The 23,755-nt window shown below is 42.6% G+C and overlaps 3 protein-coding genes across 3 annotated transcripts in view; all 3 read left to right on the forward strand.

Annotated features, from left to right (window-relative positions):
- Nucleotides 1-2,927: 2,927 nt before the first annotated feature.
- LOC311492830 (rabphilin-3A-like) lies at nucleotides 2,928-10,329 on the forward strand (the record flags this gene model as incomplete). The annotated part of the gene is made up of 18 exons (XM_084551247.1): nucleotides 2,928-3,001; nucleotides 3,113-3,124; nucleotides 3,282-3,407; nucleotides 3,557-3,686; nucleotides 3,834-3,917; nucleotides 3,995-4,154; nucleotides 4,299-4,343; nucleotides 5,558-5,740; nucleotides 5,861-6,037; nucleotides 7,618-7,697; nucleotides 7,841-7,915; nucleotides 8,146-8,255; nucleotides 8,389-8,515; nucleotides 8,607-8,663; nucleotides 8,772-8,926; nucleotides 9,002-9,083; nucleotides 9,206-9,302; nucleotides 9,391-10,329. 18 exons carry the CDS (start codon nucleotides 2,928-2,930, stop codon nucleotides 9,519-9,521), a joined length of 1,905 nt encoding a protein of 634 aa, XP_084407373.1. The 3' UTR covers nucleotides 9,522-10,329.
- A 2,060-nt stretch (nucleotides 10,330-12,389) lies between these two features.
- Nucleotides 12,390-18,514, forward strand: LOC311493472 (uncharacterized protein). The gene is made up of 7 exons (XM_084552156.1): nucleotides 12,390-13,058; nucleotides 13,566-13,698; nucleotides 14,321-14,455; nucleotides 14,893-15,878; nucleotides 17,100-17,229; nucleotides 17,791-17,910; nucleotides 18,045-18,514. Exons 1-7 carry the CDS (start codon nucleotides 12,542-12,544, stop codon nucleotides 18,223-18,225), a joined length of 2,202 nt encoding a protein of 733 aa, XP_084408282.1. The 5' UTR covers nucleotides 12,390-12,541; the 3' UTR covers nucleotides 18,226-18,514.
- A 503-nt stretch (nucleotides 18,515-19,017) lies between these two features.
- Nucleotides 19,018-23,755, forward strand: part of hectd4 (HECT domain E3 ubiquitin protein ligase 4) — a 36,751-nt gene continuing 32,013 nt past the window's right edge. The window contains exons 1-2 of the mRNA XM_084551183.1: nucleotides 19,018-19,777; nucleotides 22,518-23,071. Coding sequence (XP_084407309.1) covers nucleotides 19,631-19,777; nucleotides 22,518-23,071 — 701 coding nt within the window. The 5' untranslated portion in view covers nucleotides 19,018-19,630. The remainder of the gene's footprint in view (nucleotides 19,778-22,517; nucleotides 23,072-23,755) is intronic.

Genomic DNA, 23,755 nt, shown 5'->3' on the forward strand with positions numbered 1-23,755 from the left:
ACATACAACCCTGGAGATGTACAGATGCAGATTTGTATCAACTATTCTCTCAGGCCCTGAGGTGGAGACTGTTTTCTAAATTGGTCCTCTCCACCCCCATGTGGAATTCTGTATAGAGAGAGAGAGAGAGAAGTCCTGCTGTGTGGATGACTTATGGTGATGGAGCAGATGACTATCTTGAGTCGATGCGCTCCCCCTGGTCTTTCCTGTTGCCATCTCACACATGTTATTATTGTCGTCGCTTGCACAGGTTCCGGGCATCATTTAGCATCTGTAAGCATCACAGTGACATTTTGGAAAAATTAAATAAACAAGAAACACAGGGGAGTTTCTGTTGCTCCCCAGAGCACCTGACTGAGTCATCTTTAACGGCAGGAAAACATGTACGAGATGACTGAAGTCGGAGTCACAGATGACGCAGATGAATTGCATTTATTACTTAAATAGCACAGGGGACTAACTCTGAGGGACACAGTGATGTCATAAATGCAGAATAACAAGGCCCAGTGAGATATTTTGGACAACAGTCTTGGCCTTACATCAAATTTTGTACATTTGAAGCTTTTTGAGATGTAAACCCTCTCCGACTACAACAGGTGAAACCAAGCTCCCATCTCCTGAATCATTACAGCCAATACTATACTGACAGCTTTTCATGAGACAAGGCTGCATACGGCCCTTCACACTTTCTCTTGAATGCTAATTGTCTTGTCACCTCAGCAAAGAGTCCAGTCCTGTGACGCTTTAACATCTACCCTCAGCAAAGAGCTTGTCTGAGTCAGTGATTGCATCCATCCTCTCCCTCCGTCCACCTGCCCGGGACAATAATGTTAGACAAAAGTGGGATAATTCATCCTGGCAAGTGAAGGAGGGCCCCGCTCTAGAGTCTCGGTCTATGCAATATATACTGCCAAGAGTAATGTCTGTATCGTCAGACTGCTGCTGAAAACGTGAAAAAAGACAAATGCTCCCTGAAGACTGTGTTGCTGCTGTTGGCTGGACGCAGCACCAGCATCAAGGAGGAAAAGTCCACACCCCAGATCGTCCGTTGATAACACAGCGAATTTGTTGCTTTTCTGTGAGTTCTGCAGGAAAACGGACGACAGCTTACGCCTCAAAAGGTGCGCCTGACGTTACGCAGCATAATATGAGCAGCTGAATGAAGGAGACGGTGGCGCACCCCTCCCTTTAGCGCTCTCTTCTCTTTCACCTTCTCCAAGGTTCCATAGTGCTGGATTTTACTGCTGTGAAAAGCTGAAGACAAGTGAATCTTATTGATTTCTTTCTTTTATCATTATCATTATTCAGTCTTTACTGTAGCTCTCCCACTCTCTCCTATACAGTGTCTGCACTCTCCTTATCCCGCACAATCACAATTCTTGATATTTGAAGCTCAAGAGAGGCTTTTAGTTCCTCTTGTTTGGAGCCCGCTGGTCTTCTCCGCATGCTGGTACTTCCCCTCAGGACATACACTGGCCTGTGGCAGACACTTGGAGCAGCTTTAAGTCAGTTGCGCTGGGACATCCACACACAGATGTAGCCCATAGGCACCTGCCTCAGTGATTTCTCTTGACGTCTTTGCATCATTTTTACCATGGCACACTGTCCCTCACTTTCATCATTATTACTTGGCTTAGTTCTTTTTTCACCATGAATCGAAACTGTCGTAAAAGCTGTCCTTTTTATCAGATTTATCAGTCTGATGACTAATGTTAGACTGCTCCTCAGCTACATTGACTCCTATGGGACTCGCCTGTAAACAATCGGATCTGATTTCACCACGAACAACAGCCCCGCCCCGTTCAACTCAACCCCACACCACTTCAACCAGTGTCCCTGGTAAGAGAGAGAGCTATAGCTGCAAATACACAGACAGAAACATTTACTCAACACACCACGGCCAATCAGAAGTGCTGGAGACAGACTCTTAGTCATAGTCGCTGCATCACAGTATAATTGAGCCACTCCTGCAGCATGAAGCCATCTGTTTCTTTGATATGTGCAGACTCAAACTGGAAGCAGTTCTTACGGTTTTACTTACAGCTACTTAATTAAACGACCTGCCCACCCCCAATTTTGCAATCAGCCTTATCTCGGCAGCCCTTAGAAGGCACACATTAATTCAAAAAAACCTAGGCCACCCACTCCAGCATCATTTCACTGTGGTTAGTAATGCACAAGATGGCTTGCTTTATTATGAGCTTTGTTCCATTTGCTATATGCACACTAAGCAACTCTGCCAACTGCTAGCACCTCTGCATGTCAGCATAGGGTGGGCTTGTATTTTACAGATCGGTTTTTGTTGTGTGTCTGCAATGTTTTCTTGTGCCCATTTGTTGTTTAAATATGTCCATGGAAGGAATTTGTCAAAACAGTCTTGGCAAGAGGAGGTGGTACTGATTAGACTGTAAATTTGGCACCAAGAATTGTGGTTGCACTCCAAGTGAAAGTTGCTACATCTTTCAGGCTTGATATGTAAATTTATGAGGCAAGTAAGCAAAGGAGAGAAATGAAGTGATTATTACTTCTTTATTCTGCAAATAATACTTGATTTTTTTTCCATCTGGCGGTTGTTTGGATTACGACGTCGACCATTGTGCGGTCGTCATCAGCTGCTTTAGCTAATCACTGTGGCATTTAAAGTGCATATGGTGACTTTCCAGGTTACGATTGATGCTGTCTTGGCTCGCATTTTTGTAGGAATTGTGCATTTTGATGACAGGGCACTCTAAAGTGGAGATTAAGTCAGTGCTGCATAAGCATGAGATCAGGGTAGAGGATAAGCTGGAAGTGTGGACTCAAGACACGTAACTAGGGTTCTAACTACAGAGTTGGCATCGTTTCACTTAAAGCTCGCTTGACAACCTCATGCTGAATTTTGCGTTCTGCCTTTCTCTCCGTCCACCTACAGGCTGCAACAGTGCAGCATGACAGACGCGGTGATGAGCAGCAGCTCGGGTCGCTGGGTGTCCAACGACAGGCAGAGGACCATGCACGCGAGGTACGCAAGCATAGTTATCAGAGCATTTGTGTCTTGGTAACCCTTTCTAGTGCTTAACCGTGTCCTCCTTTGTTTCATCTGCATCCCTCTGATTTGTGATCTGCGGCACAGCGATAAAGAGCAGTAAGTAAATAGCCTCCTCTCTTATCTCTCCTTTCGCCAAAACCGGTGTAACGTGCTGATGCAGTAAATGCGTGTCCATTCATTCGTTGTCTTTGCTCTGTTTGTTTAATGTGAAGTGTGCAATTTGCGTTAACTGGAAAATATATGTGGCTGACAGGGGCAACTGGACCATGCAGCAAGGCCCTAGTCCCGGTCCAGACCTGACAGATGAAGAGAAAGAAATTATTAACAGTGTGATCGCTCGTGCTGAGAAAATGGAAGCCATGGAGCAGGAGAGAATCGGGTGAGAGTGTGTAAAACATACGGCACTGTCTTTAAAAGGTGTAAATTAAAGCAAAGCACCTTCTGAGACTGTCGACCTGTGCACACATTTAAACACCGGGATAATTAACACTGACATTATAAGTGAGATTTGACTTGGTGCTGCTGTAGGCGCCTGATACACCGCCTGGACGACATGAAGAAGACTGTGTGTGGGGATGGAGTGTCCCGCTGTTTGCTGTGTGGGGAGCAGCTGGGCTCACCCGGGGTCAGCTCAGTGGTGTGCGAGGACTGCAAAAAGGTAGGTAATGAGTGCGTGAAATGCCCACCCTTTAGCTGCGCACAAAAGTTGAGAAAACACAGTATGTCATTGTCAGTTGGCTGCATGCTTGTAATAACACTGTAAATGTTGAGAAACTGGACATTTTTATTTTCTCCTGCTGTGTAGAGCATGTGTACCAAGTGTGGTACGCAATGTAGCAGTCGGCCACGGGCTGTTTGGCTGTGCAAAATCTGCAGAGAACAGCGAGAGGTGAGTGCTTTACATCATGGCAAAAAATTTAAGAAGGCCTGTTGGAAAGTCTGTAACGCATTTTCCTGTGTTCTCAGGTCTGGAAGAGGTCCGGTGCCTGGTTCTTCAAAGGTTTCCCGAAGCATTTTCTGCCGTCCCCCATGCCATTGTCTAAAACAGGGGCCCAGGAGGCGGCGGATCCCCAGAGGCCATCAGCCTCTGAGCCCAGGCAGACCGTAGCCAAACCACAACCACCAGGTAGACACGGTCAAGACTTTAGAGCTTTAGTCTCTTCTTGAGCTCTTACATTAGGCAACCTGCGGGACCCAAACACAGTTCTTGAGCTTGTGTTGACGCAGATGCTATTCAGAAACAGTTGGTTTACATTATGTCTCTCTTCAGGTCAGAATCAGAGTCAGACTCCTGCCTCTGAGCAGCAAGTTGCAGGCAAGTTTCTAGAAATCTTTAAAAACGATTTTGCCAAACTATTGGAAGTGCTTGTAAAGTTTAATTTCTCTTCAGCACTACTCTTTTTTTTTTATTTAAAATTTAACTGAAATATGATATTTCACCTCTCTTTTTATGTGAGAAATTGGGTGATAATAGGGGACATGCTCTCGTTTTCCATGGTGGTCTACTGACTAAAAACCTCCATTCTGTGTGTTCTACAAATTATTTTTTCCCTTTTTGTACACATTGAACTGGTTACTAACATTTTAAGATGTGTCTTACAACATTTGAAATCGTGAAGCTTGCAAAGCTAGCATAGTAGGCCAACCAGGCTCCACTCCACACTGCAAGCAAGGCTAACCCTCTAGCTAGCCTTACTAGCTTGCACCACTTTCAGTCTCGTTTTAATGTGTGCTGAGTCACTGTCATCCTTTACATTCATGGATGTGGCGATGATGAATGTCCGGACTTACGAAGCTGATACCGGACACAGTATGAACAATTTTGGTACTTGCCCACTCAGATAAAACGCCAACACAGTATGTCTGTCAGTGCAACTCCTGCCCCGATGACCAATAAAAGGCTGCTGTCTCTAAATAAGTAATATTAAATTGCCCTCTTCTTGGTCATTCTGTATTATTTTTATATGCTATTCATTGCCAAAGAAAAATATTTCTAACTTCAGTTCGACTTTAAAATGTTTCCTCATTCCCAGTCATGCAGTTCCGCCTCTCATTGCTATCGTCCCAAAAGTCAAACCTTTTTTTATCTGCTTCCCAAATTTGCCAGCGCCACCTACTGTTGCAGAGGAGGGGGGGTTGTAGAGCTCAATTAAGCTGACGGAAGTCGCATGCTGTGACATGGAATGAGCCTCCGTGTGGTGCTGGCATGATGGGTCACACAGCCTCGGTTCACACTTTCAGCGCTGTTACCTGTGCACTGCGATTTCTCCATAACAGAGAGAGGTGTGGCTCTAGCGGGCAGTCGATATTGTTACTGCATGTACTGTACAGTCGTCGGCTGCCACGGCTTGTGCGGTGTATGTAGGTCAATGCCTTTGCATCGAAAAAGCTGCAACATCAAAAGTATCCAGAGAGACTAGGGAGTATCACAGATTCCACTGCAGTAGAAGCCTGAAGTGGTGTGATTATGCGTTTCCCCTTTATGCATACTGTGCGTCTCTGTGTTTACCATATTATGCTTATTTTTAGGACCAGAGCCACAGGGCCGTGCCAGTTACCCACCTGTGGCCCCTAAACCAGCTGTGCGCATGGCTACGGGTGGGGCTGGCCCTGAAGAGGCAGGGCAGGCCAGCCCAGTGGTCATGAAGAAGATGGTGCCAGTTCAGAGCTCCAGACCACAGCCTGCTGCATCTGCCACCATGGCCCAGCAAGGTGAGAAACAGCTAGAGCACAGTCCTCTGCCCATGTCCTTATAGACAACACTAAGCATGATCCAAATATTGCATAGCAGTGTCGTTCTGTGCAGTCTCAGACGACTAAATGTGGTTGTAGGCCCTGTGGCAGGAGATGGTTTCTCTTCTGGTGCAGTTGCTCCAGAGCAGAGAGCGCCTCCTGCTGCAAGAGAGGACAGGAGACAGCCCGCTGCCTACAGCGCCCCTCCTGCCCGACAGCAACCTCCCCCAGCTGAGGAGGAGGAGGAGGCCAACGACTACGACTCTGATGAAGCCAGTGAGTACACCATCTGTTTCTCACCAAGTAAGGTGATATGTCTACTTTAATTTCACTTTGCGTACAGTTTGACATTTATGATTTCTTTCCACTCATGTCAGGCAGATAGCATCAAATAGTTTATTTTTTTTAAATAAGCAAAGCATATTTCCACGCAGCCTACAGCATTGGGCGTTGATACCCTTAATTTGGCAACATCTCAGGGATTCTGAGTCATACCGTGTCAATGCTTAATTTCTGCCTTTTAGTAATAATTCATCTACAATTCATCCATAAAATGCCCAATAGTCACGGCGAACAGCAAAAATAATCCTGGCAGCATCGGCTGAGCTGGGTAGAAAAGGACGAACGATAAGCACCATATGCATTCGAAATATGAAAAACCCACATCGGAGCAATGAAAGCAGAGGCCGATAAGGATGACAAATTCAGTTAAGATGTATAACTTATGTAATTTTTTTTCAAGCATCCCATTTTAATGATAAGAATAGTACCATGCCATTTGTGTTTTTAGCCTGCAGCGTCACACGGCCTTTATTCAGTCTGCGGGGAATTGGGTTTTAATTGATTTTATTGAGGTTCCGGGACTTCGGAGCTGTGCAAATAATTTGAGATACTACAGGGCTAACAAGTTATGGATTCCCCTTGCGTTGGATCCAGTCCCTGGTGTACGGAGGGAACATGGCAGAAATAGCAATGGTTTCATGCGCCTGTTCTCTGAAGAGATGAGAACTGGTCTGTCCAGTGGTGCTGTCCGGTTTCAGAAGCCCAGGTGGCTAAAACTCATTGCTACATAATGTAAGCCTGTTGGTCAGTGAACAGGTCGGGTAGTCCACCACTTTTGGCCCGGACTGAAATTTCCCAAAACCTTTAGATAGACTGACATTTTGTCCAGACATCCACTTGACCCTCAGAACTGATGATCTTGCCATCCAACACCATCATCAGCTCACTGTTTTTCCTCAATGCTTCCACTAAACATCAGCATGTTTAGCAGTGCTGTGCCTAAATGTGGCCTTGCAGATCTGCCAGACTGGCTTGACTTTATTTATTTCATTAAGAGGAACATAATGTCTTCGGAGTGGCAAGTTGGTAGTGAATTTGAGCCCAAAGAAGTTAAATTTTCTTTACAGAAATATTAACAAATGACATTTTAATTAATCTGTCCCCACAACAGCTACATGATTCAGTGAAACTCATCCAAAGAAAATCTGTGTGGGCAGCATCTCAGCCTCTATTTTTTCCCACCCAGACCTGTATTTTCTGAATGTCCTCCTTTGAGACTTTAGTGTTTATTTAGTTTCTTTTATATTATATGCCCATGCTTTTTAATAAGATGGTCCAACTGTTTGCTTAAGGCAAATAGAAGCCTGCAAATGTTTCATGAGTGAACGCAAAGACTTTTTCTTCACTATTTCAGTCTATTCTGGACAAAAATTCATTTTCTGATTTTATTTCACAGGATGAGTGTTGTTTAATTATAAGAGAATCTTTCCCTATATTTATACTGTTAATTATTCAAGAGCAGACTTCCTGTCTCTCTGTAGTCTAATCTAATGGCTGCTCTGGGTCTCTTTCAGCCACTCTAGGCTCTCTGGAGTTCAGTCTGCTCTATGAACAGGAAAGCAACAGCCTCCACTGTAGCATCCTCAAAGCAAAGGTACCACAATTCTCCTCATTCTCTCACACAAAAGGCCAATTGCAATCAAGTGGTTTATGTTAAAAAGCTCCTCAGTGGCACTTTAGCTTAATTGCTCTCGGCTCTTTGTGATGTGATGAAAACGGTGCTCTGTTTCTCCTCAGGGACTGAAGCCCATGGACTCAAATGGACTGGCAGATCCTTATGTCAAGCTTCATCTGCTGCCAGGGGCTAGTAAGGTAAAAGACCGGCCTTTGTTACATTAGGCTTTTACTTCTTTTAAAAGATTCATTACCCTAATATCCGGCTACACAAAGAAGGGTGGTGATTTTGGACCGCCGTTGTTCAGTGAGAAGGCTATCTGTTGGCTGAAGTCTGACACCTTGTGGTTTGAAAAGGCAAATCGTGAAGCATGGAGTAATCTGGTGTACATCTAGGAAGTGATATTTCATTGTCCTCTCCTCTACAGTCTAACAAGCTCCGCACCAAGACCTTGAGAAACACCCGAAACCCAATGTGGAATGAGACGCTCACCTACCACGGCCTGACAGATGAGGACATGCAGCGTAAGACCCTCAGGTGGATAGTGCACCTCAGACTCATTTAGCATGCGTCTTGTATCCATGTGCCAAGCTTCATCTGCCCTTATTTGACACTACGTGAAGGTATAACAGGTCTGTGTATGGTTACGCTTCTCTTTTGATCTCCACAGACTTTCTGTCTGTGATGAAGACAAGTTTGGGCATAATGAGTTTATTGGGGAAACTCGAGTGGCACTCAAGAAGCTGAAGATGAATCAGAAGAAAAACTTCAACGTGTGTCTAGAGAGAGTCGTGCCTGTGAGTGAAAGTCCCAGTTACGTTCAAACATGGTGTTGTCCCTCTTGTCAGTATCTCTACCTGACCTGCTGTGATCTGGTTCCCCCCACAGACAAAGAGAACTGCAACAGCTGGAGCTGCCAGAGGGATCTCACTCTACGAAGACGAGGCAAAACTTTGATTTGCAAGCATGTCTAAACCTGACGGATCCCCCCTCTGAGGGGTTCACGGAAGTGTTATGCTGTTCAACTGATTTTCCCCATGTGCTCTGTCTCAGTCAGCGAAAGACGGCGCAGAGGTGGAAGAGCGTGGCAGGATTCTGATCTCCCTAATGTACAGCACCCAGCAGAACCGCCTCATCGTGGGCGTTGTGCGCTGCGTTCACCTGGCTGCTATGGATGCTAATGGCTACTCTGACCCTTACGTCAAAATGTAGGTAGAGCACAGTGAAAAGTACATTTAACTATAAATGAAAAATGTTAAATTCTACACATGTGCTATTCACAGATGCCTGAAACCTGACATGGGAAAGAAGGGCAAGTGCAAAACACAAATCAAGAAGAGGACTTTAAACCCAGAGTTTAACGAGGTTTGTAGGACAGCTTCAGGTGAAAGGCTCTAATAAATGAAATAAATCAATGTGTTCCTACCGCGCAACTCATAAATGACAAATGCTGGGAAATAAATTAAGCGTGTCCGATCAAATTTCAGGAATTTAGCTATGACATCAAACACAGTGAACTGGCCAAGAAGACATTAGACATCTCTGTGTGGGATTACGACATTGGGAAGTCCAACGACTACATAGGTAAATATGTGACCTGCATCACTGCTCTCATGCAATGAAAGTGTAATTCTCCTCACCTGCCCTTCACACCTCCATTCCTTCCTGACAGGTGGGTGTCAGCTGGGCATCACTGCCAAGGGAGAGAACCTGAAGCACTGGTATGAGTGTTTGAAGAACAAGGACAAGAAGATTGAGCGCTGGCACACTTTGGTGAACGAGAATCACGTTGCCAGCGATTAACCCCTTGCCCCCACTTGCATGAGCTTAAAACTATCCTCCCCGATTGGTTCGCATTCGCCTCCTGATGCACTTTTACTCCCCCAGTTTGTCATTTTTATTTATCCTTTCGCTGCCATCACACCAGACATTTCGTCCCTTTCCCCTGGTTTAGCATACTCCTCTCACCTGTCTTCTTATTAACAATTTATCTGCCTGTGCTGATACTTAATCCGCCGCTGGCCCAAATCATGGCTTAAGTGAATTAGAGGTTTTCATTAAGGTAACTGAGACATCTTTCCACAAACAGCTGCACAAAGGCCAATCACGCCTGTCAGTGATGTTATATAGCTGCACACGTTCTCCGCTTAAACAAAAATAAAATTTAAATTGCACTGGCACAGGACAAGAAAAGCAATATGCTGTGGCATTTGAGGTCGAAACCACGGTTCAAGCTCATGAGATCCTTGATTGAGCTCATACCTGAGATTCATCCCACTGTCAGGGTTTTATTTCTCTCATGTCGCAGCGTAACACTTGAGCTGTATAAGCATGCCAGGCAGCACACGCAGCAGCACCTTCAAATATTTCAGTTCTCCTGAACATACTGTATATTTCCATGAAGAAATGTTTACATACTGATACATTGCTCAGGTTAGGATAGACGTCTGATACTGCAGATGATTCATAAGTCAGTAGACCATGAGCTAGATGAATCTTTGATCAGTTGCTGTTAATTTGTGGTTTAAAAATGATAGCACACCTAGTTTAGGTAAAGGAGTTTTTATGGATGTTTATTCAAACTGTGATTTTTAAGTTTCTAGGGCGTATTAAGTGCTTGTTTAAAGAAACTGGAACGTGAACCACAATGTTTATTTTCAGGTTAATTTCTTAGATGCGGTGAGACTTGGCAGGAATAAAAAAAAAAAAAAAAAAGGAATCTCGTCCTGCTACCTCTACTCCTCTGAAGCTGGCGGTTTGCTCTGACACCTCAGAGGTTTTCTACTGCAGTGTTTACACCGAACGCACACGGTCGGGTTTCTTACAGGTTTCCCCAATGAATTCGGCTGCTCCGTTGAACAAGGAGAGAGGGGTGGAACAGGTTGTCTTATAAGTATGTGCAGCTTTACCTGCATGCACTGTGCTCCTGACTGTCGCGTGCCTGGGGCGATCCTGGCCCGCTTTTACCCCAACGCACCCTTTGCACAAAGCGGGGCCTCTTTCTTCCCTCTGCCACATCCCAATCATTCAAGGCTTTAGTGTGTGTTTGTTCACTAATCACAGCAAACCAAGGAAAGCACACCTTACAAAGTGGAATGACCTCAATTTATACAGCTGTCTGCGAATTATTCCGATGTCGAAACAAAGACGAAAACAAAAAAGCCTATGCATGAAACGTCTTGTGGTTCAAGATATATATACTTTGTAAGAAATGAACGCTATTGTAACTCCATTAATGTTTACACTTCTTCCCCACAACATTCCTGTTAATACTTTATATACAAGAGGCCATGTTCTGCATGACTATGATGACTATGGTGTAATCTGAATAAACTGGTTTGTTAGCATCCACGGGACATACTGCTAATCAACTGAGCACATCAACATAAGACCTTGTCCAGTACTATCAGTAGCAGACTTTGAGATTAGTCTCGTTTTTTTGAATGAGCTGTCCCGCACATACGCATTCTTTCTAGTGTCTTGTTTTCTCGTAAAGCCACGCTGCCCCCATGTGGCTGTAACCCAGACACCCACCAGTCCTAACCTTGTGCTACTTCGGCTGCAGTGATCATCAGACGATGACCATCAATTGTTGTTTTAAAAATAAAAAGGCTTCTCTCTCTAGCTATCTTCTACTTGATTCTGCCAGTTCAGTGGAATGTTTCTTCTTCGATCTCTGTATCTGTACATAGATAGTGCATGCACTGGAAATATGTATGTTTGCAAACAACTTTGCATGTAAAGATTTTGCAGAGAGTTTACACGGATCAATAAAATCTAATGAAAAATGACAAGCCTCTTGTGTGTAAAGACTGGAGTCGAGCCGTGAGCAGTGAAGATTACTAATGAAAGCAGAGGAAAAGGGCAGCATATACTGTAGGCCTACTGTACGAGTCAAACAATGGTGACTAAATAGAAATAGTAAAGGTGAAATAGACAGGATAAAGTAGAGTGCAACCCTATGAATGTTTGGAAATGACTAGTTCTGTTAACAACCAGATGCTTACCTGTATCTGTATACACCGATCAGGCATAACATTATGACATTATGGACATGGGCCTTCTGAGGGTTTCCTGTGGGGTCTGGCAACAGAATGTTGTTAGTGGGGACCTTTGCGTCCTATAGTTTGGGATCTAGTGAATTTGGAGGCCAGGTCAACGTCTTTTGCTGTTTTTCAGGGTTTTTTTTAGTTGTTCCTAAATCGTTTTTGTGTGTGTGCCTGTGTCAGACTGCATCCTGTCATTGCTATGGGGTGGGGGTGCCTGGTCTGGTCTAGGTGGGTGGTACATGTCTAACTTCCACATGAATGCCAGGTCTAAAGGTTTCCCATCGTTGTCACAAGACGGTCAGTGTTATTTACTTCTCCTCCATCAGTGGTTTTAATGTTGTGGCTGACTGATGTATGTAGGTATAACTTATTGTTACTGTACTACTGTTCTTTGTTTTGTTGTGTTATAGTTAATTGTTTGAACTGTGTTTGTTTTGTTAATTTATTGCTTGCATTGTGATTTTTCCCTCTCTCTTTTTTATGTCATTTCGATTCATTGTTAAGAAAAACACATACATTTCATAATGCCATTAATTTCCGTGTCTGCTTCCTCTGTTATTTATGAAGTAATTTAATTCGATAAAACGCATAGGATCACATTTGCGTCAGACGCTCAGAATTGAGTGTCAAATTTCTCCATCTCTCCAGACCAATAGGGAAACTTTCTCTAACCCCAGCCGTTTTCCTCAGAGTCTTACCTGTCTTCCTCGGGGACAGACGCCTTTAATTGCACTGCTATCATAATTAACGTGGAAGAACTCGTCCTTTCAGAAAATGAAAACGGGATTAATTATACAACCGCGCAGTGAGATGAGAAGCAGACCTCTGCTTCAAGTCGCCTTCGTCTTATCGTCGCTTATTTTATCAAGAGCACAAAATGTGATCGGACCCTCCTGTTTCGCATCGAGTCCTGCCGACGGACAGACGCGCATCACTTTCGTGCGCCAGGACGCAGCCGGTGTGCGCTCCCTGTACCTCACTCTGTGGTCCGAAGATATGCGACTCGTAACATGCGAAGTAAATTCCAGTCCACTTGTAACGCAGAAATATCTCTCTCTTTGCGAGAAAGGCGACTCCCGGGGTCAAGACATCGTGCAAGGGTTAAATATTAGCCTGTTGTTGGCTCCTGATGCCCCATGCGCGCGCGTCTCCTCCAGCGTGCCAAAGTTCGCCAGGCGCACAAGAGAGAGACGTGGGACGGTGGGGACAACTCGGAGGAAACGCTCCTGGATATTACCAGGGACATTATGGTGTGGCAGTGGAAGCAAAGCGGGGGGATACGAACAATTAGGTGAGGATGTTGAATTCTTATATTATTCATTTTATGCTTTTTACACTGGATGTGGTCTGGTTGGGTTGGTCGGAGGAGAAATGGTTAATGCACACAACAATGTTTCATATGGTATGTGCTGTATTCTAACGACCGTAGGAAGTTTGAAACCTCTGAAGGAATGTAAAATATAGACCTGAAAATATTTTTAAGAGTTCTTTCCAGCCGAATGCTATAGGCTATAGCCCCGTGGTGTGCAAAGTACTGAAACATACAATATATATGTATATGTAATGTATATATAGTAAAATAATAATAAAATATAAAAGATAATTTCATTTAAGTGACCTGACTTGAACCTGTTGAGCTACAGCTTGCAAGAAACAAGAAGTCTGCTTAAAATTTGACTTTTCTGATACATTATTCCATTTAAGTGTACTTTATATGTAGTTTAAGAGAAACAAATATAGTTTTTGAAGTTAGCTTTTTTTTTTTTTAATTAAGTTCAAATGTTGCTCTTGTGCATAGGGATGTTTGAGAATGCAGACTCTTGCTGCCGTGAGCACGACCACTGCCAGCACATCATCCGAGCTTTCACTGTGAACTATGGAGTCTTTAACCCCAACATCTTCACCGTCTCACACTGTGGCTGTGACCAAAGGTGAGCCGTACAATGCACCCACTGGACACTGGATTCAAAGTATTTAGCACCTCCAGGGGAAACCCCCGCAGCCAGTAATTCACATCTCAATCTGACCTGTCCCCGTACTGCTTTGGTTGGCATAGACAGTCAAATAAGGACAGATTGCCTTAAGGGCTGAATATTTAAGTGTCAGCACCCTCTTTCTAACTTTGAATTTGTGCTCCTCTCTGGAATGCGGGCATCGCATCATTTTATCATTATGAATGTAAAGCGAGTCATGTTGAAGAGCCTGGGGTTATGTGATGTTACCTATTCATCAGGAATAATAAACACATCACTGCCATCTGCCCTCTGGAAAAACATTTGTTGTCAAGAGTGAACACGTTGCTTTCTCTTTCTGTGTGTGCCTTTCCTGGGCATTACATTCCTCTTTTACAATTTATTATGTTGATGTTTGCCCTCCAGCTCTTGGAGTTCGCCCACAAAAAACATCAACACACTTTAATTCACATTCTCAGATCAGAGGTTGCCTATATTTATAGTAATAAGAAGGTGTTGATAAAAAAAGACGTGACATGAAAGTGCGTGTGTTTATTGACTCAACTGTTTCTTAGCTTCTTCTTTTTCCTCCTCCCTCCAGGTTTCGACAGTGCCTTCTGGGTTCCAATGATACCATTTCTAGTATGGTCGGCTACAGCTTCTTCAGCGTCCTGCGGATTCCCTGCTTTGAGCTCAAACAGCTGAAGCGGTGCACTGAGTTTTACTGGTGGGGAATGTAAGTGACACAGTGTCGCGAGACACTGTCGCTTGAAACTTTGACTGCGAGAGCACGACAAAGCAGCTGGTTTAAACCGTAAAAAAAAAGTGGAAAGTGTGGGTACACGTTCAGAGGATGCCTGAGCAGCAGCTAAAAATACCTGACACTCTGCCAAACCTCACAAAGTCAAGAAGGTCACACCTCCACTCGTTTACCGCAACTTTATACATCACGTTACAATCTAATGGTCTAACAAATAAGAAGCAATTAATGGCTAACCACGTTTCTAGTATTAACAGATAAATCTGAGTGAGATTATATCCGAGTGCTTATTTTCCAAGTATAAAGCAAATAGCAACGTAAACATACCTCTTATTAATTAAATTTGTAATGACAGGGGCTATAAAAGTTGTAACTTTTTTATTTTAACATGTACTACTTTTTACTCACCCTAGGTGCAAAGCAGCCAAAAAAGCTCCATATGCTGTCTTCAAAAGCCCCCTCCCTTACAACACATCAGATATTACAAGCAAATATGGGGATACTAGCAAAGACAAGCTACCCAGTAGTGAGGGGCAGCGTGTAATCAAAAGCTCCATCCCTCAGAGAAAGTCACCCAAAACTGATCATCGATGCCTCTTGAGAGACCCACCCAGAGGAGACACTTTCTATCCCATAAGGAGGAAGGGAAAAGGATGTAAAAGACGCAGTAAACTGGCTGGGGTAGCAACCACCCCAATGCCCACAGCGTCAAGGCCACACACCACTACTACTTCAATGAAAACAACTCTTTTAAATGCCTCTAAAAGTAGCTCATTGATGTCAAATAGACGCAGAGCTGGAAAAAACAAGAGCATCAGAAAGGGCTTTTTAGATTACACCACACGGAACAGAGGTGATCTACCACAAGAGCCAAATATCTCGGACCCACAAACGTCGGCTCCAGCTCCACCAAGTGCCCCACCGTCAACACAGAAGCCAAAACTTCAGCTTCACCCAACAACAGCCGTCACAGGGGTAACCAAATCCACCAAAAGTAAGAAAAAAGTTCCAAAGCAAACTCGCTGCTGTGGATCCAGGATGCCTGTGGGGGGTGACACTTTTAAACCACGCTGTAAAAACTGTCAGGAACAAGAAACAGACACAAATGGATTATCAGTCGCACAGACTACATCTGAGATCTTGCTTCTCAAAAAGACGACCGTAACGCCTGAACAGAACACTTTGGAAACGGTTGGGAGTACGGCTACTTTGGCAACGACTGTCACAACAAAACAAAGGACATCGGCCTCTTTTCTTGAGGATGGCAAGACAGATAAACAAGTGTACTCCCATCTGCTTTGGAACAGTACAAGCCAGGAGCGCATGGGTAGTACCTTAGCTCAAAACATCCATGCAGAGAGAGGTATAAAGAAAAGTAGGGAAATGCATAATGTGACAGGTGAGTGCATGCTGCTGCTGACCCTATCCCTTCATCTTCTGGGGCTTTTTGAAGAGTAAAGTGCGGTTTATACTTCTGTGGGACATAGATAGCGTAACCTACACACGTAGCATATGCTGGTGCCATTTATACCTGTGTGCTCACCAGTCTGGCTCAAAATATCGCCAAAGACGAGTCATACAAATGTCTGTATCTCCGAACCACCTCAGTTAACCTTTCCTCAATGTGTTCCATCTTTATTGATTGAGAACAATCAATTTGAAAACTGCGGAGATGGAGAAGCAGCCATAAATACTAAAGCGGATACACGCTACCACCAAGCGGACCAATCACAGCTCTTGCGGTCTGCGTCGCTATGACGCATAGTTATATTTCTGGGGAGGTACATGCCACGGCTACACTGTTATGATCTGCATAGGGTCTGGGTTGATGTCTTAGCTATGCCATCAAATTGACACAGACATATAAGCCATGCATAAGAGGTGCCTTCTCACAACCAAGCATGCTGAGAATAACTGTCATTATGAAAAGGTCCAAACTTCAGCAACATAAGTAATATATGGTAGGATAACCTAACAGGCCCTTTCTGATACCCTCTGGAAATGTTTATAGAACAACTTTATTACATAGTGGCTCAAGTGTTAATGGAGTTTTGAGTTTGAGTTTGAGTTTGAGTTTCTTCTTCCATGTTGGTAGTAGGTGACGCTGTGGCAGAAATACAATTTATTTTACCTTAACTCTGACGATATCAAGGATTGCTCTGAATTACCAAGCAATAAAATACTCCAAAGTTTAAACCATCAATTCTTCTTTTTTAGAATCTTTTTTGAAATTAGTTCATCCGTCACCCTGGCTAGTAATACTTTGAGATAGTAATGTGTGAAGCCATCAAAATGAATTTTATCCTTGCAGAAAGTTGTATTCTTTAATCATTTATGTGTGAGTACTCAAGTTTTAAATCAAAACCCTCAATTTAATATAATGACAAGTATTCCAGGTGGACAGTATGGAAAGGTGGAAGCTTGGTAGAAGCTTGACAGAGCCCATAAAAATTCCAGAGACGCATGTAAAAAGATGACTTGAAGCATTATTCCTTTATGGAGGCTGTCTTGGCTATGAACCCTATAGGTGGGACAGAAGTGTTGAGCTCTGGTGCAGCGTAAAAAGCATGAGTAAGCAACCAAATGCTCAGTTATTTAAAGAAATGTTATGTTCCTGCAGATAATCATCTCCTGTGTGGAAGCCTCAGACATCTGGATGAATGTGAATTCCAAATCCCTCCTTTGGAGAAGAAATACAATCTGCACAACATGGAGTCAAAGACTGTCTACCACTGTGATTGCACCAGCCGGTAACATGAAATAGCTATCACCCCAAATAATCCATTGTAGCTGAGCTATTGACACATTTAACTGAAAATCATGTAAAAATGAATCACATGATTTAGTTTAAGTTGAAAGTACAATGTTGAGAATGTTACTGCTCTGCACCACAGGAAATAATTGTGCCATAACTATGAAGCTGTGTAAAGCAGTACACTTTAATATGCATGTTTAAAATAACAGGTTCTTCTTTAATAACTGCAATCTGTAGCTTTCTCCCCAACTAACCTGTGGTGGATCTCAGCAGGAAAAATGGTGCAGATGGAATCAATAATGTTAATGGTGGCTGCATTCCATTCAGGTTTACGAGTTTGAGGCCCTGGGTGTAGTCCTCCTTCGGACACAGGTTTAACTAATAAATTAAACACTGCTGCTTTGCCTTTGTCTTTCTCATGCCACACAGATAGATTTCAACCACTGTCTTTTTTTCAGCTCTGACACGTTCCTCGGCTTATGTCTGACACTATTCCTGCAAGTTGTAACCTCACATACAAGAGTAAACTTGTTTTTTTTGTGTGTCAATTTTACAGCCTGGCTGTTCAGATTGCAAACTACAAGCAACCCAATATTCTGTCCACTCTCCTGGCGGATTTCGTCTCTCAACGGTGCTTTACTCTGCCAAAGAAGAAAAAATGCCACCACAAAAAAAGGTTTTAAGCTCTGATACGCTTATTCATGTTAATCTCAGACAATTTTGTGTTAGCCCCTGTTAACTCAGTTTGCTCTAATAACAGATTATTGGGTTGGGTTCTCTTGCTGATATTTGTGTATGTCTCTTTTCTAGATGCTCCAGAGGATTCAGTAAAGCCTCTGACCTGCATCAAGCACTTAAGAAGAGAGAGGAAAAAGACAGTGCTGGGGTGCGAATTCCAGGCAATGCCAGAAAAAGAAGGATTCCTGTTAGTCTTTATAAGCAATGCCTAAGGCTAGGAAAGAGAGCTGATATTATGGAACAGCTCAGATGATTATAGACTAAGCTGCTATGTGCAGCAACAATAAATGTACATTTCATGCAGAATTTCCTGTCTTCTTTATGATGGTGTAAAATAGCATGGTGTTCAAGGACTCAAAGCCCCGAATACTTTATTACATCTGTAAGTATGTAAACATAAATGTCACGATAAATCATGAATGTAAGTTCTAAGGACTTACAACACAAGGCCACAACCCATCAGTTTGAATGTTGAGAATGCAATAAAATGATTGTTTGTTTCTGTTTGAATCCAGAAATCGATTCAAAGCCACAGGTCAAGGGTATTTTCACTAATCAGATAACTAAAGTATCTTCTTGTTCAACAACAACAACAAAAAAATAAATAAATAAATAAAAAATGAAATAAACAAACAACTCTAGAATTTAGGGGAAACAATTTTATGAAATACTTTGCAGATTCCATGTATAGTTGCAGTCTTTTCTATTTATGGCTGCCTTACCTATTGTTACTTACATTATTAAAATATTATAATAACAAATTAGCTAGGCACATACCATTGTCTTCATTGCTATATTTGACAGCAATTTAATTTCTTATAGCTTTTATTTAAACTATAAGAAATTAAATCACATAGTACTAATGTCAAGGATGACAGCTGAGTGGTCATTGTGATTTGATGCATAGTAACTATAGCCTGATCTCATACCCTCTAAATTAGTTCATTAATATACGCAATTCAACAGTCCTTCACGTAGAATTGTTGCAACACATGCTATATTGAATAGATAGATAGATAGATAGATAGATAGATAGATAGATAGGTTGTGGTGTTGGATCCCAAAGTGAACTTGACAGCTTTTATTCTGTGCCGCGGTGCATTCTGGGAGCAGCTCGTTGGCCTTGGAAACATGGCGTCGCACTGACAGCTTGGTGACTCTCATTATCTTCACCAGGCACTGACACAGCGGCTGGGCCGTTAGCGGAGCTGTCTTTAACCACATTTTAATCGTGAAATGAGATTACCACGGCTGCAGTATTCGCCCCGAAAAGACTGTCGTTTTAACGGTGCGACGCAATAACGGATTTAATACGGGTGTCACGCCCACTCTGCACGGTAACGTTATAACGATACCGTACGGTAAGTTAGCTCCGCTTCAGCTAACCAGACAGCTAGCAGCCACTGTTAGCAGGACATGAGCACCCATGTAATGTGAAGAGGACCTGCCACTACTGCTTGGTCACTGCCCGGCTGCCGTCTGTTAGCTTTCAACCTTGCACTACAGTTTGCCTGGTCAAACACCGTCGTCAGATAAGACAACGACAGTAACGGCAGTTATGTTATTGTAGCTCGCTAGCTAGCTAGGGCGTTTCTGTAATTCTGCCACTGAATTTTTAATGTTCGACCCCTTTGGCATCACTGTCGGAGGAGAGAGCGATGGGCTCCGGGGCCGTGGATTCGTCCCAGTGGCTTTCGGTGAAGGAGGAGACCATTTTTCTCCACGACGGACTCATTCGGGTCACAGATCTGGCCGAACTGCCCAGTGAAATTGGAGTGTCGGAGCAGGGGGACACCGAGCAAGAGGTGGGTGAAAGCCATCTCACACAAACACACCATACAAAGAGTTGTACATAGAAAAAAGCATATATGCCTATGGCCGGGGTGGCTTTTTTTATCTGGGTTAATGTTATGTGTTTTCACTGTTACATGCAATACATTGTCAGCGATAACAGCAGAGCAAACGCGTTGCAAGTTCCCTGCGCTGTTGTTATTGATTCACTGTCAAGAAGTCGATGGTTGGAAGCCCACTTCCTGTCAGTTCCTTCAAAATATAACATGAAAGTGTAGAGTACGACTTAAAAACCATATGTTTATTTAATCTCTGTGTTTCTTTCTTTTAATACAGTGTCAAATTCGTGTTAATGGGGATTTACTACATAAATTGTTGTACTAAAATTAGTTAATACGTTTATAACAGATGTACCCTAAGTAAGGAAACCCGCAGCTTGACCAAAGTACTAAATACATTAGTACAGGTAGCTACTCAAATTGCACAATAAATGTTTCTTTAGTTGATATATCAGTGTGGATCAACATGCCTTATGTAACTAATAGTGAACTGATTTATGCAGATGACAGTGTTATTTCGTCATGGTCAACCACAGTATGCAGTCATCATAACAATTGTCCAGTTCATGACCTGTATTTTGTTCCCTGCTAGCTATTTTATGTCTTGTACAAGAAGTTTTCTTATAATAGCAATATGGCCACCAACCCCCACCCCCCCACCCCCTTACATTTATCTAATACTGACCCAAACATACATATGTTAAACCTAATTCAGAAGTTAGCCTCATAAAAGTTACTTTCACTTTGATGCCTGTGATTAATATTTAGGAAACAAAATCGGCTTTTATTTTGAAGGCAAAGTCATGAAACCGGATGTGCTTGTGTTAGATAACAGCGACTGTGCAATAATGCCGTTAGAAACTTCCAGCTAACAGCACATATTTACATACTTGATATTTCAGTCTAGTGAAACTAAAGCTAGTACATTTGCCTGCATTGTTCATGTCACATGTTCCTAATGTGTTTATTGTTTGAATGGTTTACATACATTGTACACTATTGGAATATGGAATACCAGATAGTGACAGACCTTGATATTTAACTTCTTTAATTATTCTGTTATTTTTTATTTAACTTAAACGTTACAAGAATTCACACAGTTCATATTTTACAGAAAAACAATGAAAGAAAGAATCAACATTGGTACACTTCCAAAGTTTTACCCAAGGGTTTGCTTGCAAATTCCTGGCTTAGATGCACAAATGTGTTTGGAAAATATAAATGTATGTTTGTGTCAGCATATAGAAACCAAAACCAAATTGTAGTTTCAGTTTATAATCCTGAAGTAACTCAAATCGAAGTGCTAACAAAGTGGATGTTGTTTTACGGGATGTTATGATAGTAGTGAAGATGAGATTGACTACTGCTATAGTAGATGTAGTAGATTTAGTATAATATAGCTGTATTATGGGAGGAGTGACATGTTGACGCACTTCCACACATGTTCTGTACTTGTCATATGACTGTAGAGACCTTTTACAATCTTCATTAATTGGGAAAGTGTACAACATGTTACCAAGTGTTTCACTGCACTGTTTTGTGCCCACATTAGTCTCATCTTTATGTATTGTATTTTGTGGTATTAAAGTCTTCATATATTCTGGATGTGGGGTATAGATGATACAAATACATGATAGCATGTATGTGTCTGAGACTTATTAGGCTTTTGGAAATGGATTTTGGGTCCATTTGTCTTGTACAAAGTAAAATAATATTTATCATTATTCTGGAAGATCTGGACGTTTTTGTATCCATGAAGAAAAGCTCAACTAAGGTAGCCATGTTACTTATTATAGGTTAAATTCAGATTCTCTAAATTTCTGACCGTCTGTGTCCAGCTTTAGGACTGACTGGGTCATTCAGTGCCGTTTTTGTAGGTGTTGCGATGCCGACTATTTTTGTCCACTGGCAGCAGTGTTTTGCAGAGCAAGGTGGAGAGGGCCTAGCATCCAGTAAAGGAGTGTTACTGTAACATAAGTAGCATTTCTGAAATCGAATCAATACAAATTGTGCCTGCTAAATGGTATAATGGATTTTTTTTTCTTGCCCATGATTCGTGGGCCACAGAGTGTAATCAATATCTGAAATGCTGCCTAAGTGCACATGAGGCACATTGTTTCACTTGTGATAGCCTATAGCTAATGTTCTCTGTGATCTCTGACCATTATTTCATAGACCAAAGAACTGTAGAGACAAGAGTTTATTCTGTAATAATGATTTATAGTTTTACTGTGGAAATGCTGTAAGTTTTATATAAACATAATTTGCATATTAGATAGAATGGTCCTATCTTTACGCTAAAATTCTGGCTGCATATGAATGCTACACCTTGTGAATTATCTGTTGTTTGATAGCAGCATAGTATTTTTTTATCATCTTGCTGTTTTAGCAGATTGTAATTAAAGCCACATGCTCTGTTAAGTTATAATCAAGTAAAACCTTAGACTTTGCTTAAGTAAAACACAAAATTCTAATCCATGTCAGCAGTATTTAAATTCACCGCTGCTTTTCTCCTCTTCTGTATTTGACTTCATATTTTCTAGTGCAGTTTTTGATCTGACAAAGAAAATGTAATTTGTATGTAGCCAGACTTTGGTAGGGAATAAAGGGTTTATGGTTTTCTAATAATTAAAAACAGTTGTCTTACTTATTTAATAGGCGTTAATGTAAACACATTTTCTTTCTTATCCTTCAGATTCTAACGTTTGAGACAAAGAACCCAGTAGAGCTTGCTGAGCGTCTGCGTGCTGTCTGTGGGAATCAGAGCAATGCATATGCACGTCTGCTGGAGTACCGTCTCAATGCTTTGCGTGGCCTGTGGGGGGCGCAGCGGCAGCTGGCCCTGGAGGAGCAGCAGGAGCGAGAGGGGACTGGAGGGGCTGATGAGGAGACCTTGGCCTTGCTTAAAAGACAAGGTCTGCTCCAGCAACCCGAGCAGGCGCCCTTCACTTCCCGTGTCGGTCTGCTGCTGGTCTTCCCCCTTTTGCAGTCCCAAACTCGCAGTGACCCTGCTCTCTGTGGCGTCACAGCAGAGGTACTGCTAGCCTGCCTCCGGGACTGTCAGCCGCTCAGCCTCAGCAAAGAGCCCGCTGACTGCCTCAATGGCCTGGAGGGACTGCTGTGCTCCTGGCTTGAAGATGGTGCCCAGGAGTCAGGCCAACCGCAGGGACAGGCACAGACACAGATCCTTCACACGCACAGACAGAGGGAAAATGCTGCTGCTGCACTTGTGGCACTTGCCTGTGCCAGGTGAGGATATTAGTTTGTTTCTTCATGTGCCACCTTTAAAATTCTCAGGATCCTTTGGTGGCTCTTGTAATAGTAATATTCACTAAAAGGTTATTAGAGTGGCAGAAGCCCCATTGTTACTAAGTAAATAGCATGGACTCACTGAGACGGTAAACATATGAAAATACATATGAAAATTTAGACATTAATAAAGTGTCTAAAACATTAATACCTCCACTTACAAGTATATCAACTGCCGTATTTTCCGGACTATAAGGCGCACCTGAATATAAGCCGCACCAGCTAAATTTTGGGGAAACTACAGATTGTTCCATATATAAGCCGCACCCGACTATAAACCGCTGGTGTTTTAATGTTTAATCACCGTAAGGGTTTCTTCTACCACGGAGGGGATTGTCGGGACAGAAATGACTGTTTGGAAACGCAAAGCGTCCCATTTATTTACATTTGACAAACATAAATCTTTCGATCAATCAAACAAAAAATCAATCGATCAAACTTTCACATCTTTGACATTAAACAGCATTCGTGCAGTGCACAAATAATACAACGGTGCGCTCCTAGCGCACTTCCTGCAGTCATAGTACCGTAGTAGTGCAGTATAACAAAAAACAAAGCTTACAACGCTTGACGAGGCAATAACGTTAAATGGCTAAATTTAATTCGTTTTTAAAAGTGCTTGCC

The sequence above is a fragment of the Chelon labrosus genome (genome assembly GCF_963514085.1).
Source record: "Chelon labrosus genome assembly, chromosome: 9".
Lineage (NCBI taxonomy): Eukaryota > Metazoa > Chordata > Actinopteri > Mugiliformes > Mugilidae > Chelon > Chelon labrosus.